The sequence below is a fragment of the Clarias gariepinus genome, chromosome 4, assembly GCF_024256425.1.
Source record: "Clarias gariepinus isolate MV-2021 ecotype Netherlands chromosome 4, CGAR_prim_01v2, whole genome shotgun sequence".
Lineage (NCBI taxonomy): Eukaryota > Metazoa > Chordata > Actinopteri > Siluriformes > Clariidae > Clarias > Clarias gariepinus.
The window spans coordinates 31,408,261-31,427,180 of NC_071103.1; the positions used below are offsets into that span (position 1 = coordinate 31,408,261).

The 18,920-nt window shown below is 38.4% G+C and overlaps 1 protein-coding gene across 1 annotated transcript in view; it reads left to right on the top strand.

Annotated features, from left to right (window-relative positions):
- The window catches only part of reck (reversion-inducing-cysteine-rich protein with kazal motifs), a 65,466-nt gene extending 47,798 nt beyond the window's left edge, over positions 1-17,668 (top strand). Inside the window, exons 12-21 of the mRNA XM_053494475.1 lie at positions 1,808-1,944; positions 2,024-2,164; positions 2,289-2,477; positions 4,928-5,032; positions 5,123-5,294; positions 9,079-9,274; positions 11,517-11,727; positions 11,819-11,892; positions 13,075-13,230; positions 15,634-17,668. Coding sequence (XP_053350450.1) covers positions 1,808-1,944; positions 2,024-2,164; positions 2,289-2,477; positions 4,928-5,032; positions 5,123-5,294; positions 9,079-9,274; positions 11,517-11,727; positions 11,819-11,892; positions 13,075-13,230; positions 15,634-15,846 — 1,594 coding nt within the window. The 3' untranslated portion in view covers positions 15,847-17,668. The remainder of the gene's footprint in view (positions 1-1,807; positions 1,945-2,023; positions 2,165-2,288; positions 2,478-4,927; positions 5,033-5,122; positions 5,295-9,078; positions 9,275-11,516; positions 11,728-11,818; positions 11,893-13,074; positions 13,231-15,633) is intronic.
- The last annotated feature ends 1,252 nt before the right edge of the window (positions 17,669-18,920 follow it).

The following is an 18,920-nucleotide window of genomic DNA, read 5'->3' on the forward strand; positions in this document are numbered from 1 at the left end:
TTTACAACATTTACACAAACACCATTTATTAGCAACAGATAACTTGACAGTTTAATTAACAGGGGTGAAAGTAGAGTAGTTACTTTAATAATTCCTACTGGTACCATGTAGTCAAAAGGTGAGGCGAATAAACCATGGAGGTGATGGACAGTCCTAGAAATCTCTCAATTTTTTTCTTTATATTACACTTATTCCAATTAATATCAGCTTCACTCTCTTTAAAGTTCCAGTATTGAATCCCAAATGATTTTACAATTTAAGCTAGTGCAGTTGCTCCACACACCAAATAGTGACCTTGATTGGGGGTTAAAGATGGATTTTGGATACAGCCAATATAAAAAAAAAGATAAATATATAAAAAATTAATAAAATATTCCAGACAGATCAGACGCAATTAGGAATGACTTAAAGGCAATTATTAAGGATACAAAGTGTGGGTTAAGATGACATAATGTTCTCAGGTGTGTTATCTTACTGTGATGTGTTATCTAGTGCTTCTGTGAGTCGTTTGGAATGTGTTTTGGCAGGCAGCTGCTCTCCACTCTTCACCCATGCTGGCATCTGACAGTGTAATTAACGATTGTTAGAACATCTGTGATGTAGAGTGATGCAGTGGCTTGCAAAAGTATTCATTCATCCCGTTACAACAACAAACCTAAGTGTATTTTATTGGGATTTTATATAATAGACCAACACAAAGTGGCACAAGGAAAATAATAATAAAAAAAATTTTACAAATAAAAATCTGAAAAGTGTGGCCTGCATTTGTGTTCAGCTCCCTTTACCCTAATACCCCTGGAATTAACTGACTTCAGAAGTCACCTAATTTATCGTTTTCCTTCCACTTTACAAAAATGTGCCACTTTGTGTTGGTCTATCACATAAAATCCCAATAAAACATATTTATTTTTGTAGGTGTAATGTTGAAAAAGTTCAAGGGGTATGAATACTTTTGCAAGGCACTCTACATATAGTTAAATGTCGGAGTGCTGTTAACATCTATTATCACCACAATGGGTCCCTTCCAATCAGATTACTCGGTCAGAACTAACTGTTGTACCTGTATCTTTTTAAAATGGATCGATGGCTTAGTGTCTGTTAAGTGAAGGGCAGTTAAAATTAAAAAGGTACCAGGATGAAGTCAGTGGGATTATATTTCAATGTGGCAAGACAGTAATCTCATGGTGTCAGTGACTGGACAAAGAAACTAAGCTCTTAACATATTCATGTCAGTATAAATAAGGTGAATAATAAATGACTCTCGGCACATAGTGGAGATCAGAAAGTCATCGCTGGATTTCAGATTTTGTCGAGTCACTCTAAGATGGTCTCATTCACACTGTATGAAAACAGTGCAGCGTAAACAGCTCTAATGTCTTTCCAAGCATGAAGCTGTTTTATGTATACAGTCAACAGGAAGTGTGCTTTCATCTCTTCCATCTGAAAACAGAGGCCTGTACTAATGTGTGTGTGTGTGTGTGTGTGTGTGCAATCCAGGCTGGCAAGAGCACAAAGAAGTGGTGCGCTTCTGTTCTTAGCAGCATACACCTTGAAACCAGATTTTATATTACAGTTTTACCTTTAATTATTATATTCTTCTCTTATCCTCTGCAGAGACCTTTTCATGTTCTGATTTATATGGTACTTTCCATATTTACCAGTTCCTTAAAATCTTATTCCAAGTTTTCGAGATGGTAAATCGCTGGTATGCATTTGATCCCAAGGTTAAACAAAGCAATCCGACTCTAGTTTTCTTCCCCCCTCTGATAATATCGTTCAGATCTCATTTCTTCATGTTTGCCTTCAGGTCAGATTGTGTGGACATCCTGACCCACTGCGGGGACTTCTCACGCTTGCCAGAAGGCCACACCCCAGAGCGGATCTGTGACCTCCTGTCCCCTACCGATGACCCGGAGAGATGCATTCCTCTGCAGAGATACCTCAGTGAGTCTTAAATCCTTCAGTGTCCGCTTTATATTTCTGTTTAGAACCATGAAATTAATTGTTCGTGTGCCTCCTACAGCTCCTAGTCCCTTTGAGAACATCATCGAGGAGGTGATTCATCCATGTAATCCCAACCCATGTCCCAGCAACCATCTGTGCGAAGTAAACAGGAAGGGCTGTCACACGGGACAAGACTGTTTGCCGTATTTCTGTGTGCCTGGTACTTGGGGTTCTCCATTATAATTCCAATATTTAACACTAAACACAGTTATTTTTAAACTGGTTACCAGTAGCTGGTTAAAGCATTGTCTTTAAATAACCGTGAGAACTCTTTCTGGTGCCAGGCTGCAAACTGGGTGAAGCTTCCGAGTTCCTAGTGCACATGGAGGCCCGGATCCAGGTTCCAGTGCGAAGTGGCCAGACAGGCTGTTACGAGGTGTGTACTTGCGGGCAAAGCGGACGTCTGGAAAACTGTGCCGAGATGCCCTGCACCGACACCACAAAGACCTGCATCGTCGCAGGACAAAAGAAAAGTAAGACCTGACAGAATTGCTATGTCTTAACCTTTTGTTCTTTGTAATTTTTTCAGAAAAAAAAAAAAATTATTATGTAATTGTTCACAGAGAGCAATTATGTGGTGATTACACAATAATTATCTTGGTTAAAAGGAGAAATACTTTTGTTCTTTTTGCATTCAAAGAAAAAACAACAAAGGCTCGAGCAAACGCAACCCTCAACCCTTTGAAAGAATCCCCTAGCAAAACATTACATTAAAGGAGAAGAGTAAAAGCCGCCACATACTGGAATTTCCTTCCTGCGGTCTCCTTACGGACAGCCTGAAATGTCACCGAGGGGCTTTTCGATAGACTTGCCCTCCTTGGCACGAGCCATAAACCATCGATTCCTCGAGTAACGTACTTCTGTTGTGGCTGCCACCTACTGGTGTAGTGTCACTGACAAAAACAGTTGAAGTCTCTAACTTGCATGTTTCGACAACCACAATATTTGCAAATTAGTAATAATAGGCTGGAAACACACAATAAATACATAAACATGGAAACAATTAGCAATTTAATATCGAGCTTATTACCGAAAATGAAGATGAGGAATTGCCCTAAGAGAAGTTTAGAGGAATTGCAGTGGTCAGTCTTATGTAATTGAAGACAGAGTTGGATTTATAAGCATCTGTGTTGTATTTTACATTTTGTATTGTATTAAGAATGGTGGTTGTTTTGAACCTGAATGACTTTCATGCATATTTTATTATTGATTTTAAGGTCTTTGGCCATTTTAGTGGTATTTAGTACAGATTTATTTAATAAAGCACTTTAGGAGCGCCAGGCCTACAAATGCATTGCGTAAGGAAATTAAAATGCGATGCAAAAAAAAGTCATATCGTAGCAAGTGAAAAGATCTTAAATCGAGTTTCATTTAACTACATTTTCATAATATAAGATTACAACTCAGCGAATATAAGATGATTAAGCCTAATTTTAGACAAATTGTATTAAAAATATATTTTAAATGTAAATTCCTTATTCTATTGCCAGAAGATTTCGCTATCCCTAAAAATGTATCTTTTAAAGAAAGCAATCCGCCAATAGACAGATATATTTATGCTAAAAGATTGACAAAGACCATACATTTACTCACTCACTTATTATCCACACCGCTTTATCCTGCATACTGGGTCGCAGGGGGCTTGGACCCTATGCCAGATGACTTGGAGGCAGGGTACACCCTGGACAAGGTTTCAATCTGTTGCTGGGGGCACACACACATACACACTCATACATATTATGAAGTATTATGAAAATGTAGTTAAATTAAACTCTATTCAAGATCTTTTCAAGATCATACACCCACTATGGGCAATTTTTAAACACTATTTAGCCTAATCTGCATGTCTTTGGACTGTGGGAGGAAACCGGAGTACCCAGAGGAAACCCACCAAGCACAAGGAGAACATGCAAACTCCATGCACACAGAATCGAACCCAGACCCTGAAAGTCCAAGGCGACAGTGCTAACCACTAAGCCACCACGCTGCCACAGACCATATTTTACATGGTTCCCAAGATTTATATTACATCTGTAAAAATGTATGTTAATATTAAGAACAAAAAACTTACTATAGCAAATACAATGTGTTGTATAAACACCAAAATAATTGAACACAGACAAGGCTGATCCTGTGTACACAGCCATCTTTGGCAGACGCTAAACGAGTGAAGATCTCTCTTGGCAGATTCCGTAAAAAGCTTGCATGTTTGGTTTTTTTGTTTTTGTTTTTTTTTGCGAATTGGCTCTGTGTCTGCCATGATGGTTGTTTTAAAGAAAATTATAATGGGGTCTCGGGTCACGTGATCTCAGTGCCATGGAAAGTAGGTTGGGCCTAATTAGCATACTAAAAGAACAGTCTGCACATAACAATTTAGAAAAAATATTTTTTTTGTAGATAGATGTGCAAGGCCAAGACAATAACTCTAATGACTTGTCATTTCTATGCATATTATTTATTTACTTATTTATTGTGTATAGTCTGAATCCATCTTTAAGAATTTGTTCAACTGGTTTGTTTTAATCTTAGATTGAGAATTTTGGATAACTTTGAATTTGAATATATATATTTTCACTTACCTTTTTGCAGTGTACCACTGACAGTAGTATTGATTGACAAATTAATTGGTTAATTGTGTAGAGTCTAAAGGAAACACTGGAGCAGGTTCGTGGCACGGATATCCTAATTTTACAATGAGTTAATGGTGACCGTCCCTACCCTCAAGCAATGTTGTAAAAAGTTGCAAAAGTGTTTTTCCTTGAGCAGCTAGTAATTAGTATGATGTACAGTATGTGTAATATTGTATATGCTAAAAACTTCTCATAAATAAACTCTTTGAGTTTAAAAAACAATATAGAACATAAAGCCATATAGAAAAGGTGTGGGAAGGTACACTTTTATTGAACAAGTTTATATTTTTAAGGTCATGGAGCATCTTTCAAGGTGGACTGCAAGTCATGCTTTTGCTACGCTGGAGAAACCGTCTGCTTTCCACCACAGTGCCCTAGTCTAGAAAACTCATTTACAGGTGTGTGTGTGTGTTTTCTATGCTTCTCTAGACATTCAGTCCTATGGTTTACTTTGTGTTACTTCATCTGTTGCTCTCTCTCTCTCTCAGGTCTTCCATGTGGCTGTCCTGATCATTTTGTTCCAGTGTGTGCCCGTAATGGACGCACGTACCCCAGTGCCTGCGTTGCACGCTGTATGGGCTTCCAAGACAATCAGTTTGTGTTTGGTTCCTGCAGGAGCACAGAACCCTGCTCGCCCAACCCCTGCCAGAGAAACCAAAGGTAAGAGCAGAACTATGGGATTGGTAATGGGACACCCTTGGGACATTTCCTAGTGATGGGACATTTCCTTGGGGTTATTGTCTGTGTTTCACATGTTCTCCTTGCTTCTGTGTGGATCTTCTCTTGTGAAAGTTGTTTCCTCCCAACAATCAAAAACATCCCTCCTGAATAAGTTTGTTTTTGCACCCAGTGATCATGCTAAGCTCTGGATACACCACACCCATGTTACACACCCAAATACATGTTATATTGCCATCAGGTAGAATTCAAACATCATGAATGTCCCGAGTATTAAAATACCTGCATATTAAAATATGATAATAAATCTAACATGATACTGTGGAATAAATACAAGCAATATAATTATAAATGTTATTGATTTTAGCTTTAATTACGCCTCGCAATATGGTGGACAGTTCATGTGTGAAATGATTCCTCATGCTCACAAACCCCACTTTCATAATTGAAGTCCTTTGAAATGGGGTCAGTCTAAATTCACCACTTCACTTAACCTTTTTCCAGTCCAAACTTTATGACCTCTACCAAATCAAGACATTTTTTTCCTGATTAGCCTCACTAACAAGTGGGTGTCGTATGTCTAAACAGCTGTTTAGTTCCAATCTTATGGGATCTCTTCTCACATTACGTGTGTGTGTGTGTGTGTGTGTGTGGAAATGTTCTTATTTTCACTAATAAACATATGATTCATACTGTCCATTTTTAAGGATGCAATTTCAGAAAGCGTCTAAGTGGTCGCCGATCACAGTCATCCATCTTTTGTTTTTTGTTTCGAGTTTTACCCATCACATTTCTTCCTTGTTATCCTTCCAGGTTTTCAGTTTTTAACGCAATTCCAGGAATTGTAATGTTTTCTTTGGCCAATAAGTTGACTTTTTTTAAAGCCCAGGCAGTGTAGTTTTTAGGCAACAAATTGTATTGGAGATCAGCCGGTGAAAAAAATTATACTAAACATTTAATAAAAAGTCATAAAAAAAAAATCGATTATCTGCTAAATATAATTTAAATCCTAGTTTTCAAAGTTGCTTGGAATTGATTTCCAGAATTTCAAATCCAAAGTGTTTTAGTCGATTTGGCACAGTGAAAATTATTTACTTTTCTCAAACACAGCAAACCAAAGAATTATTTTGATGTAATAAGTTACCTCTTATTAGACACACTGAATGTCCTATGTCTGATTCGATTACATTGTCCCTGTTGTATCTCTTTTTTTTTTTTTTCACCTGTTGATTTTATGGCACTTCCTACAACCCCAAGTTTTTTTTTTTTTTTGCCCCCCTTCTCCAGGCTTCCCATGCTTAGCCGTGTTGTTTATTCAGGTGTGATGTTCAGGCATTCCCTTCCAGCCCAGGCTAATATTTCCTGGAGGCATTTTGTAGCGAGAGCGTGTTGTTCTAAGCCTTCCTCCGGATACTCTTCCTGAGCCGTAAGGCCTCTAGCTTAGGAGTGTCAGACTCCTCCGGGGACACGATGAGTTCACATTAGCTATTGCCCATGTGCTAATGTGTCTTCTCCTTTCAAGAGTGAATGATGCAGTGTTAAACTAGTGTGAAATCTAATTAGAGAATACGAGTGAGTGTCAGCCAAGATCATTTATTAGCACTTCTTTGTTCATGTGGGAAGTAATCAGGAGTGTAGAAAGTTTAACCTTGTTAATGCGAGTCCTGTCAACTTATGTAAAGAATCTTTTGTGTGCTTCATCTGTGCCACTGCAGCGAGAGTCCTTTTCTTGCAGTTAATGTACCGGAGGTGTTCGAGTCAATCCGGGACTTTTTTGTGCGCAATAACAGAACACAGTTATGAGAGTAAAAACTACACTACCAGGACACATTTTCTAATTCTTTGGTCTTTCCTGATTTATTTATTTTTTCTACATTGTAAAACAATGCTAAAGGCATCCCAAATATGCAATAATCTCAATAACAGTTCATATTGAGATGCAACTTATGCTTTGTAAAGCCTCTATAACGGCTCTAATCTGCGGTGTTGTTTGTTAATTAGTGATTTCTGAAGGTCTTCATGAGATCCAAGAGTCTAAGAGTCTCATCACCTTCCTCTGCTGTACTGTAAATATCAATTAACTTTAGTCCCAGGTTGAATCGGACCCCCCATCCGCCCCCCACCCGTGGACTCAACAAAGCGTCAGCAGTCTTAATGACGTTTATGACTGATTTTTTCATTGTATCTCCAGACCACTTTTTTATAAAAACAACGTATAGAGAACGAAGTCTCTTGAGAAGAGCTCTTGAGCACATTGTATGCTTGTGGCTTGTTCTTGTGTAGCTCTCCTATAAAAATAAATGTCTTGTGGAATCTGTCTTATGTAACACCCAACAGCTTGCTTCATAACATCCCCTCTCTGGCCCAAGGTTCAAAGCGAGAACGTAATTCCATTGTTTGTTCTTTTATAAACAAGATGATAAAATGGCTAACCCTCGCTGTTAAAAAACCCGTTCGCGGTACTTTTATGGAGCCAACCTTAATGCACTGACGTCCGTAAACAGTCTGGTTGCCATGGATCAAGTGCCTTATGTCTGTTATGAAGCGCTGATTCGAGTTCTATGAATAAACTGAAAGCACAGGTTTCTCTCATCCATTTATCTATAGGGTACACTTTATCTTAGAGGATTTGGTGAACACCAGGCACAAGGAGATAATGCATCCAGGATAGGACACCAGGGCACCCACATTCTCTCCCAGAGACAAAAGAATTTGTTTTGCTCTGATTCATAATACTCATCAACATTTTATACTTATAATCCTATTCTTTTTTGTTGTTATTGTTGTTGTTCAAGTGCCATTAATCCACCCTTCAGTTCTTATTATCAGTTACCTGCAGCTTGGCCTTTTACCACAAGGGGGCAGAGTTGCTACACTGTTATGATACACAGTCCCCTAAATGATTGATTTGATTATGAGTTGGGGTCTGACAGTGCCTTGCAATGTGGCTAACAGCTTGGGTATTTAAAACAAATGAGTCGGCCACAAAAACTAAATCTCAGCTGTTTGAAATTTACTCCACATTTGGCTTTGATTCCTTTTATGTTAGATAACTGCTGCGTAATATGATCCCTGCCTGCACTTTAACCTCCACCACCTTACTAAACTCACTTGTACTTCAGAAGGACATTTCTATCTTTTTTAAGATGATATACACCACCGTAACACTAATGAACTCTAACCCCACAGGACTGTGGACAAATCTGCTTTTCCAAGCACCATACACTTCCTGTGTTATTTCAGTAGAATGATTTCCAGCAAATGACAACAATTGGAAGCACAGGACGTTGCTTTATTTTGTGTTTCGTTTTTCCATCTTTCTGTATTAGAAATTCTTCCGTGGCTCGTTCAGTCTTATCGACGGTTATTTTCTTCATCTCTCTTATACACATGTGACAACTTATTTTCTGCCTTACCTTTCATATTCAGCTTTCTATGGTCCTTGTACTTCCTGAGTGATACTCCTATGTAGCATTACTCTGGTAAATAGTCTTCTTTTTATATATTTTAGTAATAAAAAGCAAAGCTCAGTAGAAATGAACAGGAAAGTGGATTTTGAGATTCAATAAAAAACTTGTATTTCCTCCTAAATGCATTACTACCTTGTTCTCATGCTCTCTTTCTCTCTCTCTCTCTCTCTGATTCCCTAAAGCTCAGGATCAGAGACATTATGAAAAAGACAGAAGGAAGGAAGCAAAATAACAGACTTACTGTTTTATATGATCTGTGATTAAACACCAGCTTTATTTCAAATTTATTGTTTCAGGTGCATCCCGAAGCGGCGTGTGTGTCTGACGAATACAACAGACTACCCGTGTCTGCAGTATCAGTGTGTGGGACGGCCTTTCGGCTGCGACCCGAACCAGCTGGACCCGGCCTGTGACACGGACAACATGGAGCACAACAACTTGTGCCTGCTGTTACAGAGTGGTAAAACCCTGGCATACATGGGACACTGTCAGGTACACACATCTACAGTTTACTACTCTATTTTAAACATGTTACTAGGGCGATAATGATATCATTCAAGGGTAAACTGTCTTCACCATTTCAGAACGGCATCTTCGTGAAAGAAAGGTGGATGGAAAGAAATTTAAAATTGTGATCAGTTAAACGTTTGCACAGTAAAAAACCTGCACAGTAGGAATATCAGCTATGTTTAATAGCTATAGTGAAAGTGAGAGCGAGAGTGGAAGTGAGAACTTAAAACCACTTGTTAGTGTGACCAATTAGAGAAAATGCTACAGTTTGCTACGGAGTATAAAGATTGGACTTTGGAGCGGTGGTAAAAGGTCATGTGATCTGATCCGTCCAGCTATTCCAGAGCGGCGGGTAAGAAGGGAAGTGCATAAAGCAATGCACCCATCATGCATAGTAGCCACTGTACAAGCCTCTCGAAACCGTGTTATGATCTGGTGTTGCTTCATTTGGACAGGTTTAGGCTTAGCAACGTTATGTGGCAATAAAATGAAGTCAGCTGCTGACCTTAATGTACTAAATGACCAGGTTATACCATAAATGGACACAATTAGGAGAATAGAATACGGTCCATCTCCTTCATGTGCATGATTACCTAAAGAGATGATGTTCATTGTACAAATATAACCTGATATAGTGAACGCAGTATTGCTGTCCTTTATCCAATTTACAATTACCCCTTGGGATTAGTAAAGTACCCTATCAATCTATCTAGCCCAACTTTTATAGGGATCTGTCATTTCTTTAAGTGACACTAGGTGGCACTGTCTTGCAGAAATAAAAGCAGAGCAAGTTCATGCCCTGAGCTCAGACTGGAGTTTCCAGGTAGCTGGGTCCACATTAACTACTGCCGTCTGCTGAGGCCAAAGCCATTCATTTACCTGCAGCTATAAACAGCAGCCTGAACACGGGGTCACCACAGTGCACTCTGTTTAATGATGAGCACAACTTTCAGCACAGGAAAAAGCATTTTTTAATGTCCTGGCTATGTGTTTAGAAGGTGTAGTGACCATTTATCTTCCTAGCCATGTGCATTTTCACTAATACAGACACACAGACACATTAATAATCTCTAAACCTATAAACACACAGAGTAAATAAGAGCCGGAGAACTAAAGAGCTCAGTGATCTCCAGTCTCAAATTCTGAATATCATGTTGCTAAATATGCTTGGGCTGTGTACACCATACTGTTTCTTAGGATAACTTTAATAGACATATAGATCCCACTACAAACCCTTCTTAAAATCATTTCTGACCCGCATGTCAGTATTACGCTAATGAGATGGTTTGCTCAGCATTTACGCTTCCTATGGCGCTCAGGTCGCTCCTGCTAATTTACTCAACCGCTTTCTGAGGTCTGATCTCACGGAAAGCCGTTAGATCAATTATCAGCTCATTAAAACACCACCAGCAAGGAAGCAGGCCGGGTAATGAGGATGTGCGCGTGAGGATACAAATCTTATGTATCATGTTTAAAGAGAAAGACATTCAGTGAAATTACACGTCTTTAAGGAAAGCCATGGAAATAATGAAAGAACATGATTTAATACTAACCATTATACGATGTTCAAGTCAATCCGCGCAGAATAATAGAACATATTAACTACATTTTTCTCCCCTGCTACACTAATACACTTATCCCTACCATCAATATAGAAAGTCTCTTCAGAAGGTATCCATCGTTTTTCAAGGATCAGGCGTTCCAGTTGCTGAATGTTCACAGGAATGATGTAAAACATTTACACCATTCACATGTTTTGCTGCGGCTAAAAGTCTCATCCTCGTATTTTGCTCGAAGTCTTCTGTAAATGTCAATCAAATTCCATCAAGTCCCAGTTTGATTTGAACGCCCACATATAAACATATGACATACATATGGTAACCTGATGCATGACATTAAACATTTTCTAGCTTCTCGGCCTAGATGTTTTATCGTGTTACACTTTAATAACAGTCTTCTACCCATGACCCATGTTCAAAGCTGTTCACTGTAAAATCCTTAACATTCAATACTTGTAGATTAATTCTATATTAAAGCTCCTGGTTTAAGGCGAATACTGTTACTACATTGAGTCCAATGTTCTTTACATATTTGCCTGTTATGTTGCCTAGCAACCAGACCTTCCTTTTAGTAGAAAACATTGTGTTGTCTATTGTGAATATTATTAGTAATAAGTATTAAACAGTGCTTCACATCCTATTTTGTTTGTGTTTCGCACACACAGGATTCCTGCAGAGTAACACGGGAAGTGTGTGGACACAACGGTGAGACGTATAACACAGTGTGCGAGGCATTTTCAGACCGCGTGGCCGTGGATTATCAAGGCCGCTGCCAAGCTCTGGGCTCTGTGTCAGGTTTTCCGTCTGATTCAGGCTGTAACGCCATGCCCTGTCCTCCCCTCTCTGCTGCGGGATGTAACCCCATCACCCCTCCCGGTGAGTCGCAGTCTGCTCTGCACAAATTTACACAACTCATATGTGTCCATGGGCTAAGACCTTTCCCCTTTACGTGTGTGTGTGTGTGTAGGTGCGTGTTGCCCTGTGTGTGCCGGGATGTTGCAGATCCTGTGGAATAAACAGCAGATGAATGTCTTTGCCAAGGTAATTATCTTCATGTTTTTTGCCTTCAGGGTATATTTATCTGTTACAGAACATATTGTCAGTTTAGTCTATGCCTCCTGTACTCCTGATTGAGCTTTAGATTCAGTAACACTAGGCAAACAATAGATGGCAGCATGGATCACATTTCACTTACAAGTGCTCCAAGGTGTACCAAGTAATATTTTTTCGGCTCTTGTCATATTCCCCAAGTGGTCATGTAAACAGTGTTGTGCAATGTCGTGAATCTCATTATAAAACCAGTTTAGTACGTTTTTTTCATTATTACTATTTCAGTAATATGGTTTTCAGTATATGCGAGTGTAGTAAATTGGGAAGCAGTGAACATTATGGACATAATTTAAGAATACACATACAAAACAGGCACAAAGAAACTTTTTCCAGAGTGCATATATAAATTTTCGTAAATTATATCTGTCAATAACGCAATATCTGATTTTTGATTTAGAAACAGCGAGCTTGTTTGCAGGAGGATGAACCTTTACGACTGATTTTATTAGCTATAAGATTATAAGGCAGGCACTGAAGAAGCATGAACGCATCTAACAATATACAGCCGTGCCGAGAAGTGCAAGACTGCAAAGTCACAAGTTTATGTCGATGCACTTGTTCTAAGATTTTAATGTTTTAATGACAGCATGTAATTCACACGAACATACGCTCCATATATAAATAATGATAAAATAATATTATTAAAAGTAATACATTATAATAATATATTATAATGATAAAACCAATGGTAAAAGACAATTTTTTTAAAAGGTGCGATTCTTTAAGTAGCACTGATTTAGGTGCACCACCTGGAGGATTACAGAGGAACTGCAAAATTTTACCAAACATACAGCAGAGGTTGAGCTTTAAGACTTAAAAAAATGTATTAGCTATAAGATTATAAGGCGGGTACTGAAGATGCATAAACGCATTCAACAATATACATCATCACAATAATAAGTGTACCAGTTATAATGTAATGGGTAACAGCAACCATTTTAAAATGTATTAGGAATGGAACATAAAACCCAGTTACATAAGAATGGACAAAAAGTTCAGCAAAACACAATGTTAACCAGCAGCACAATGCTTTCTTGTAAATGTTTATTTAGCTCTGTGATGCAGTAACAGGATGCTCATGTGTGTATACGTGCTCGCGTGTGATATTTTCAGCTGAACCGGAATCAGCCGGTCACGGTGCACGACATCCTGAGAGTCCTGCGTCTGCACATCTCCGTTCCTCAGTGTGATATCTTCGGCTACCTGAGCATCGACTCAGAAATCGTGATCCTCATTGTACCTGTGGACCAGCAGCCCACCCCATTACAGGTGTGTGTGTGTGTGTGTGTCTGTATTAACACGCTAAATGTTATTCTTTTCCTTACTAGAGCCTTGAGCCCTTTTGTAAACATTCACAGTAAACGCAGGGAGAGAGCCTGCTGTGCCGTCAAACCCATTATCTTCACTCAGACGCATGTCATGGAAGAGAGAATTCCACACAAAGACTCGATGTACAGTATATACAGTGTAGATGTGATGAATGTGTTAGACATGATGCCTTTCGACAGCTTGTCAATCACATTTCTGCTAATTAGAGCTGTTTAATGAAATACGAATCAGGTTTTTTGGCTTAGAACTGAGATCATGAGCCTCTGGCCAGTTTTTTTAAGGAACAATATGTACATTTTGTTCAGTTCTTTGTGTCTTTGTCATAGCAGATGTTTAAGAATGACAGTTTGTCTGCATTTTGAATTACTGAACGGATTTACTGCAGCACTGAATGTTGAGCCAAAGCAAGTGCTGTTTATTGCCAAGAGCACAAAGCTAAAAGGAAACGGGTGTCTTAATGACTTGGGAAATAATTAGTTAGTGCAATGTTTCTGCTCCACTGGTGATAGAAATTTCATACATGCTTTAGTAATTTGGGAATTTACAGTAATGTTCAGGTCATAATAGTAAACGCTCTTTTCCTTTCACAACTTGGGTTTAAGATTAGGGTTATATCTGTGCCTGCTGGTTTGGCACGCTAGTGACAGCATGTTTTGTGTTTAGAGTATTAATTTTTTTAAAACACCCGTAACCCTTAATACTTTTGGTACATCCAGGATCAGTGGTCACAGTGAATAACAAATAGTTCAATGTTTAGTTCAAAATAGATTTTTCCTGCAGGATTAGTTCATTCTTCATTCATCATCTATACCACTTATCCTGTACAGGGTTGTGGGGGCCTGGAACCTATCCCAGGGGACTTAGAGCATGAGGGACTCAGGGTACACCCTGGACAGGGTGCCAGTCACAAACTATGGGCAATTTGGAAATGCCAGTTAATTCTAAGTCTTAGAGAACAACATGCAAACTCTATACACACAGACCCTGAGGTGGAAATCGAACCATCAACCCTGCAGGTGCAAAAAATTGTGATATTTTGAATTAAATGTCATTGAATACGGATATGCAGCCCTACCCAATAATTTATGATTAAAATCCATTTTTTTTACAGGATACACTGATAAAAAAACAAAAATGTAATCAAAATTCTAGTCTTATCTTAAGGTTACAGGTCATGTCATGGGCTTGTTGCCTTTTAACTACTAATTAATAATTTAGGAAACAAACAGATGAACGAGAGAGATGAAATAGAATTGTAATGCCACAAATCATCGGTTAGGAAAAGGCTAAAAAGTATTAAAATATTATACATCACAATGCACAAACATGACTATGTGTATGGACTGGTCTCGCAATGTGTACTGTGCAGTCTCCTTCATGCTAGCTGCTTTTTATTTCCTTTTGCAGTAAAGATAAAAGAATGTAATTCGAGTGGCCTATATGTAACTCAGCGAACGTGTATAATATACCAGTGCTTAAAGCAGTAGCACACTTATAATATATGCCGTTGTATTTACTGTATGACTCATTCAACCACATGCTTGACTTACAAATGTATTTTCGCTCACTTAAACCACGTCTCCCCCTCTCTTTTTCTCTTTTGTGTGCTCATGCTCAAATATACAAATATAGCAGCCCTGTGCTCGCTCTGATTAGCAAAGCTTAAAGAAAATGTGACACAAAAACTGGCAACCAAAAACTGAAAGTTAATTTCGACAAACGCTATACTGCAATCAGGCAACATTTCTTCCCTGATTCAGTCAGGGCTGAAGAAATCACTGTGTGTAGTACATCACAAGTTATGTGGAGATATAGAGATATCAGCCGTAAAAATGAAAAACAATTCATAAAATGTATTATAGTTTCATTGCACACATATTTGAATTATATTATAAGCACAGTATTGAACCATTTTCAGAAAACGCATACTGTATAATCTCATTCCTTCTGTATTTCCACAACCTCCCTTCAGAGGAATTTTCTAATTATATATTTCTTTCTTTGTTTGATTTCAATGCATTTTGATGAAATAACCTGTTTACATTTAATTTCATTAGGATTTTAATTAAAATGATTTTAATGACATTTTCTTTCCCCAATACTTTCCATACTAATGGCCCTAACTTCGAAAAACGAAACTCAAAAGTGAAAAAAGTATACACACCACCCTGCTTCTGTTCTGGCTAATTTGTCTCTGGTGAACAGTTTCTTTTTCTTGCATCATATTTCATCTGATAGTTGAAGGTACCTACAAATATAGCCTCAGAATATATGTGTGTTAAAATGCCAGAAAGCTCTGTATACTGTTGCTAAACACTGCGTTTGCCCGGTGTGTATCCCCAGATCGAAGCTTGCAGCAAAGAAGCGGAGAAGATCGACTCCCTCATTAACTCGGGCAGTCCTACGCTGGTGTCCCACGTCCCCCTGTCCGCCTTCCTGTCCTCCGAGCTCAAATTGTCCACTGTTAACTCTGCTGCTTCCCCCAGCACCCCCTCCCTCTTCTTGTCTACCTGTCTGTCTCTCTGTCTCCTCCTCACGTTCCACGGTCTTTGCTGAGCAACAGCTTCCCAGGACTGACCTTCGACCTCCCTTTGTCTTGTTCTTTAAAAAAAAAAAAAACAAGCCCCAGTCTGCATAGCCTTGACAATCACAGAAACAACAAGCTGATGAGAACAATCACTCGAAATATGATGGGACGATGAAGATAAGGAATCGATAATGGACAGTCGAGCTGTATTCCTGTCAAGAGGAGTCTGCATTATGAGTCATGTTGATCTTTTTTTTTTCTGAAGCAGAAAGCGTGAGGAGTAAAGCAAGGAAATGGATAGAACGTGATCTCCAAATCAATTTCTGGCTCTGGTGCTCCTCTCTGCTGCCTTTTACTGCCGGTTTCACTGGAGCAGATACTTTAAACAGTATATGTTTCACACACCTCATTTTATAGATAAGAACTGAACAAAAGCATCAGTAGAAGTGGAGAAGGCTTTCTACCCCAGAACGAAAGTGATCTTTCTTCATTCCTTTTTTTTTTTTGTATATAATTTAATAAACGTAAAAGGAGAAACTATAGCCATCCTAAGCCGGTTTTACACTGTGCGATTTCAGCTGTCTGTTTGAGGTTATTGCTTGTCACGTTGCAAGATAAAATAGAATGTGTTCTCCATGTCAGATTATATGACTGAAGATCCTCTAATGATCTTAAAGGATCGTTAAAGAAAGGCTGTGATTAAAGAAAATTACTACCTTCTGCTTACCAATTAGTATAATCTGGGCTCATGCAGCAAGAAAAAAAGATGCTTGAAAGTAGTGAGCCTGTAGTGAAGCGCATCTTTCATCTGTCCATTAGCATGCTTGCAAAAATTGCCATTCCCGAGTTTGTAGCTGTCCCGGGAGTGTTGCACCATCTTTCTCCTGATGGCTTTTAGACAAGCAGTGATCACACACCGAGTCTTTAAATCCCATGTTTTCTGCCGCTGCCAGAATTGCAGCAGTGCTGAATCAGCCGAAAGTGAGCATATGCAGTTATATTATGCAATAAAACTACTTGATTTAAAGACTGGTGCACATATCCTGTGATCTTTACAAGTGTCACGTCTGGACGTCGTCACAAATTGAAGGTACGCATCTACATGGTAAAGGTGTCAAAAAAATCTGTTTTGTGTTTTACCAGTCTTAATAAATATTTGAATATAAGGTTTTTATGCTTTGAGACTCATGGCAAGAATCACGAAGACAGCGGAACAGAGCTGTTAATTAAAAATCCCTAAACGTTTTACAGTTTGACCTGGAACCCTAATGGACAGGGTTGTTTTGTCCGCAGGTTAGTATGTGAACAAAGCTGCTCACGTTGCCGCTGCTTTTGTACGTCAAGCATATGACAGCTGATCTCAAGTCAGTCTCAAATCGGCGAAAAATCAAACAGTGTAAACCTGGCTTTAATGAATATGACAATCATATCCACAATTGGGTAATTACTACAGTATGCCTTGTTTATATAGATTATATATGTAAAGATTTATTATATGAAGTATTGCAACAAAAAAAAAGTATGTTGTTAAAAATATCTAAATGTTTATTTTAAAATGTTTTCTGACCTGGTGGTCGGAGCCACAATGTGCCATTTTTAAATCTTTTTCTTGCATGACAATTATGAAGTGTTTTTACAGAAAGCTTTGTGTTGTTTGGTCCTGTCCATGTCTGAATATGTGTTGTCCTTGCCTATGTCAAATGAAGGATTTCCTATTTTAACAGTATTATCGTGCTTGGGCAGCTTTGTAGCATTTCCACTCAGTGGAGCTTTGTGCTCTTTTATGTTTGTGTGTTTGCAATTCAACTGATGTATTTTTTTATAAGATAATAATTAAAAGTGTTCATATTGCTAAGTGTAAATTGTGTCATATTTTACATTGTTATTCCTCCATACTCATTTAGAATGTTAAGTGTATACATTTTTTTTTGTCTATATATACAACTCACATTGCAAAATCAGCTCACATTGCAAAATCAGTATGACAGGGAAATAATATATTCTCCCACACACATCTAGGTTTTGTACCAATAGTTTACTAAATGCTGTCAGTTCCCATAATTACCACCAGTTTTTGAAATCACAGCACAGAACTCCTTTAAGGACCCAAACATGTGAAAAGTGGCTTGGGGGGAGGTCAGGACTATACAGGCCATGTGGCAATAACTCCCAGGTGTTGTGCAAGTGTTGTGCAATATGCAAGTGCTGTTGGTGAATGATTGTGTTTATACTTCCCTTAGAAAGATGCGTCACTTCTGCAAGTTGGTGACAAGTAATCTGATTAGACCTTTTGTTAAATCATCTCCTTGAAAACACTCTTATGTCACTCTGGGCACAGAGATGTGTTAATATAAGATCATTAAATGAGTCGGACACTGATAAACATGATGATGAGAAGTCAACGTGTAGCTGAGACAGTTATATTAGGGAAATAACAGTGATTGTGAAATAACAACTGAATTTCAGGCAATTCTGGCAAAATGTATTTTATGCCTAACATTTCTGGACATGGCCACCATGCTTTCTCTAGAAAAGAAAAAGAAAAATCCCTAATATCCCAGATGTAGGCCTATGTCTCCCTTTCCTTGATGAATATAAATCAATGTGTTTGGTGTGTAATGGATGCTCGGAGATACTGGATTGGTTGACAGTTTTGCCAAAGGTTATTATAACAGCAGGTGAAAGCTAAATCTGTGAAATTAGTTTAATATTGTTTAAAGAAGAGCAGCGCTTCACGTGCTAACTGTTTTAGCATTATCTGCTACATGTAGAAGCAGTCCAAATATTTTTTATTTACTTAAATTCAAGTGTTAATATCGAATATTTACCATTTTATGATGTGAAAGCGTTCAGCTGAATAGTTTTAAACATTATAAACAGAGCTGAAACATCTAGCTAGCTAATGGAAATGGATCAAACTTCAAATGTTTACTAGCTCGAGTCTGTGCTGCTGTTGTTGTTGTACTGGGCTGTGATGTAGTAATGCTCTGCTGCTCAAAAGTTAACATTCAACTTAGCTAACTATCTGGTGAGGCAATATAATCATGCTAATGCTGGATTCATTTATAACACATACACAAGAAAGATTTTGCTGGAAGTTCCT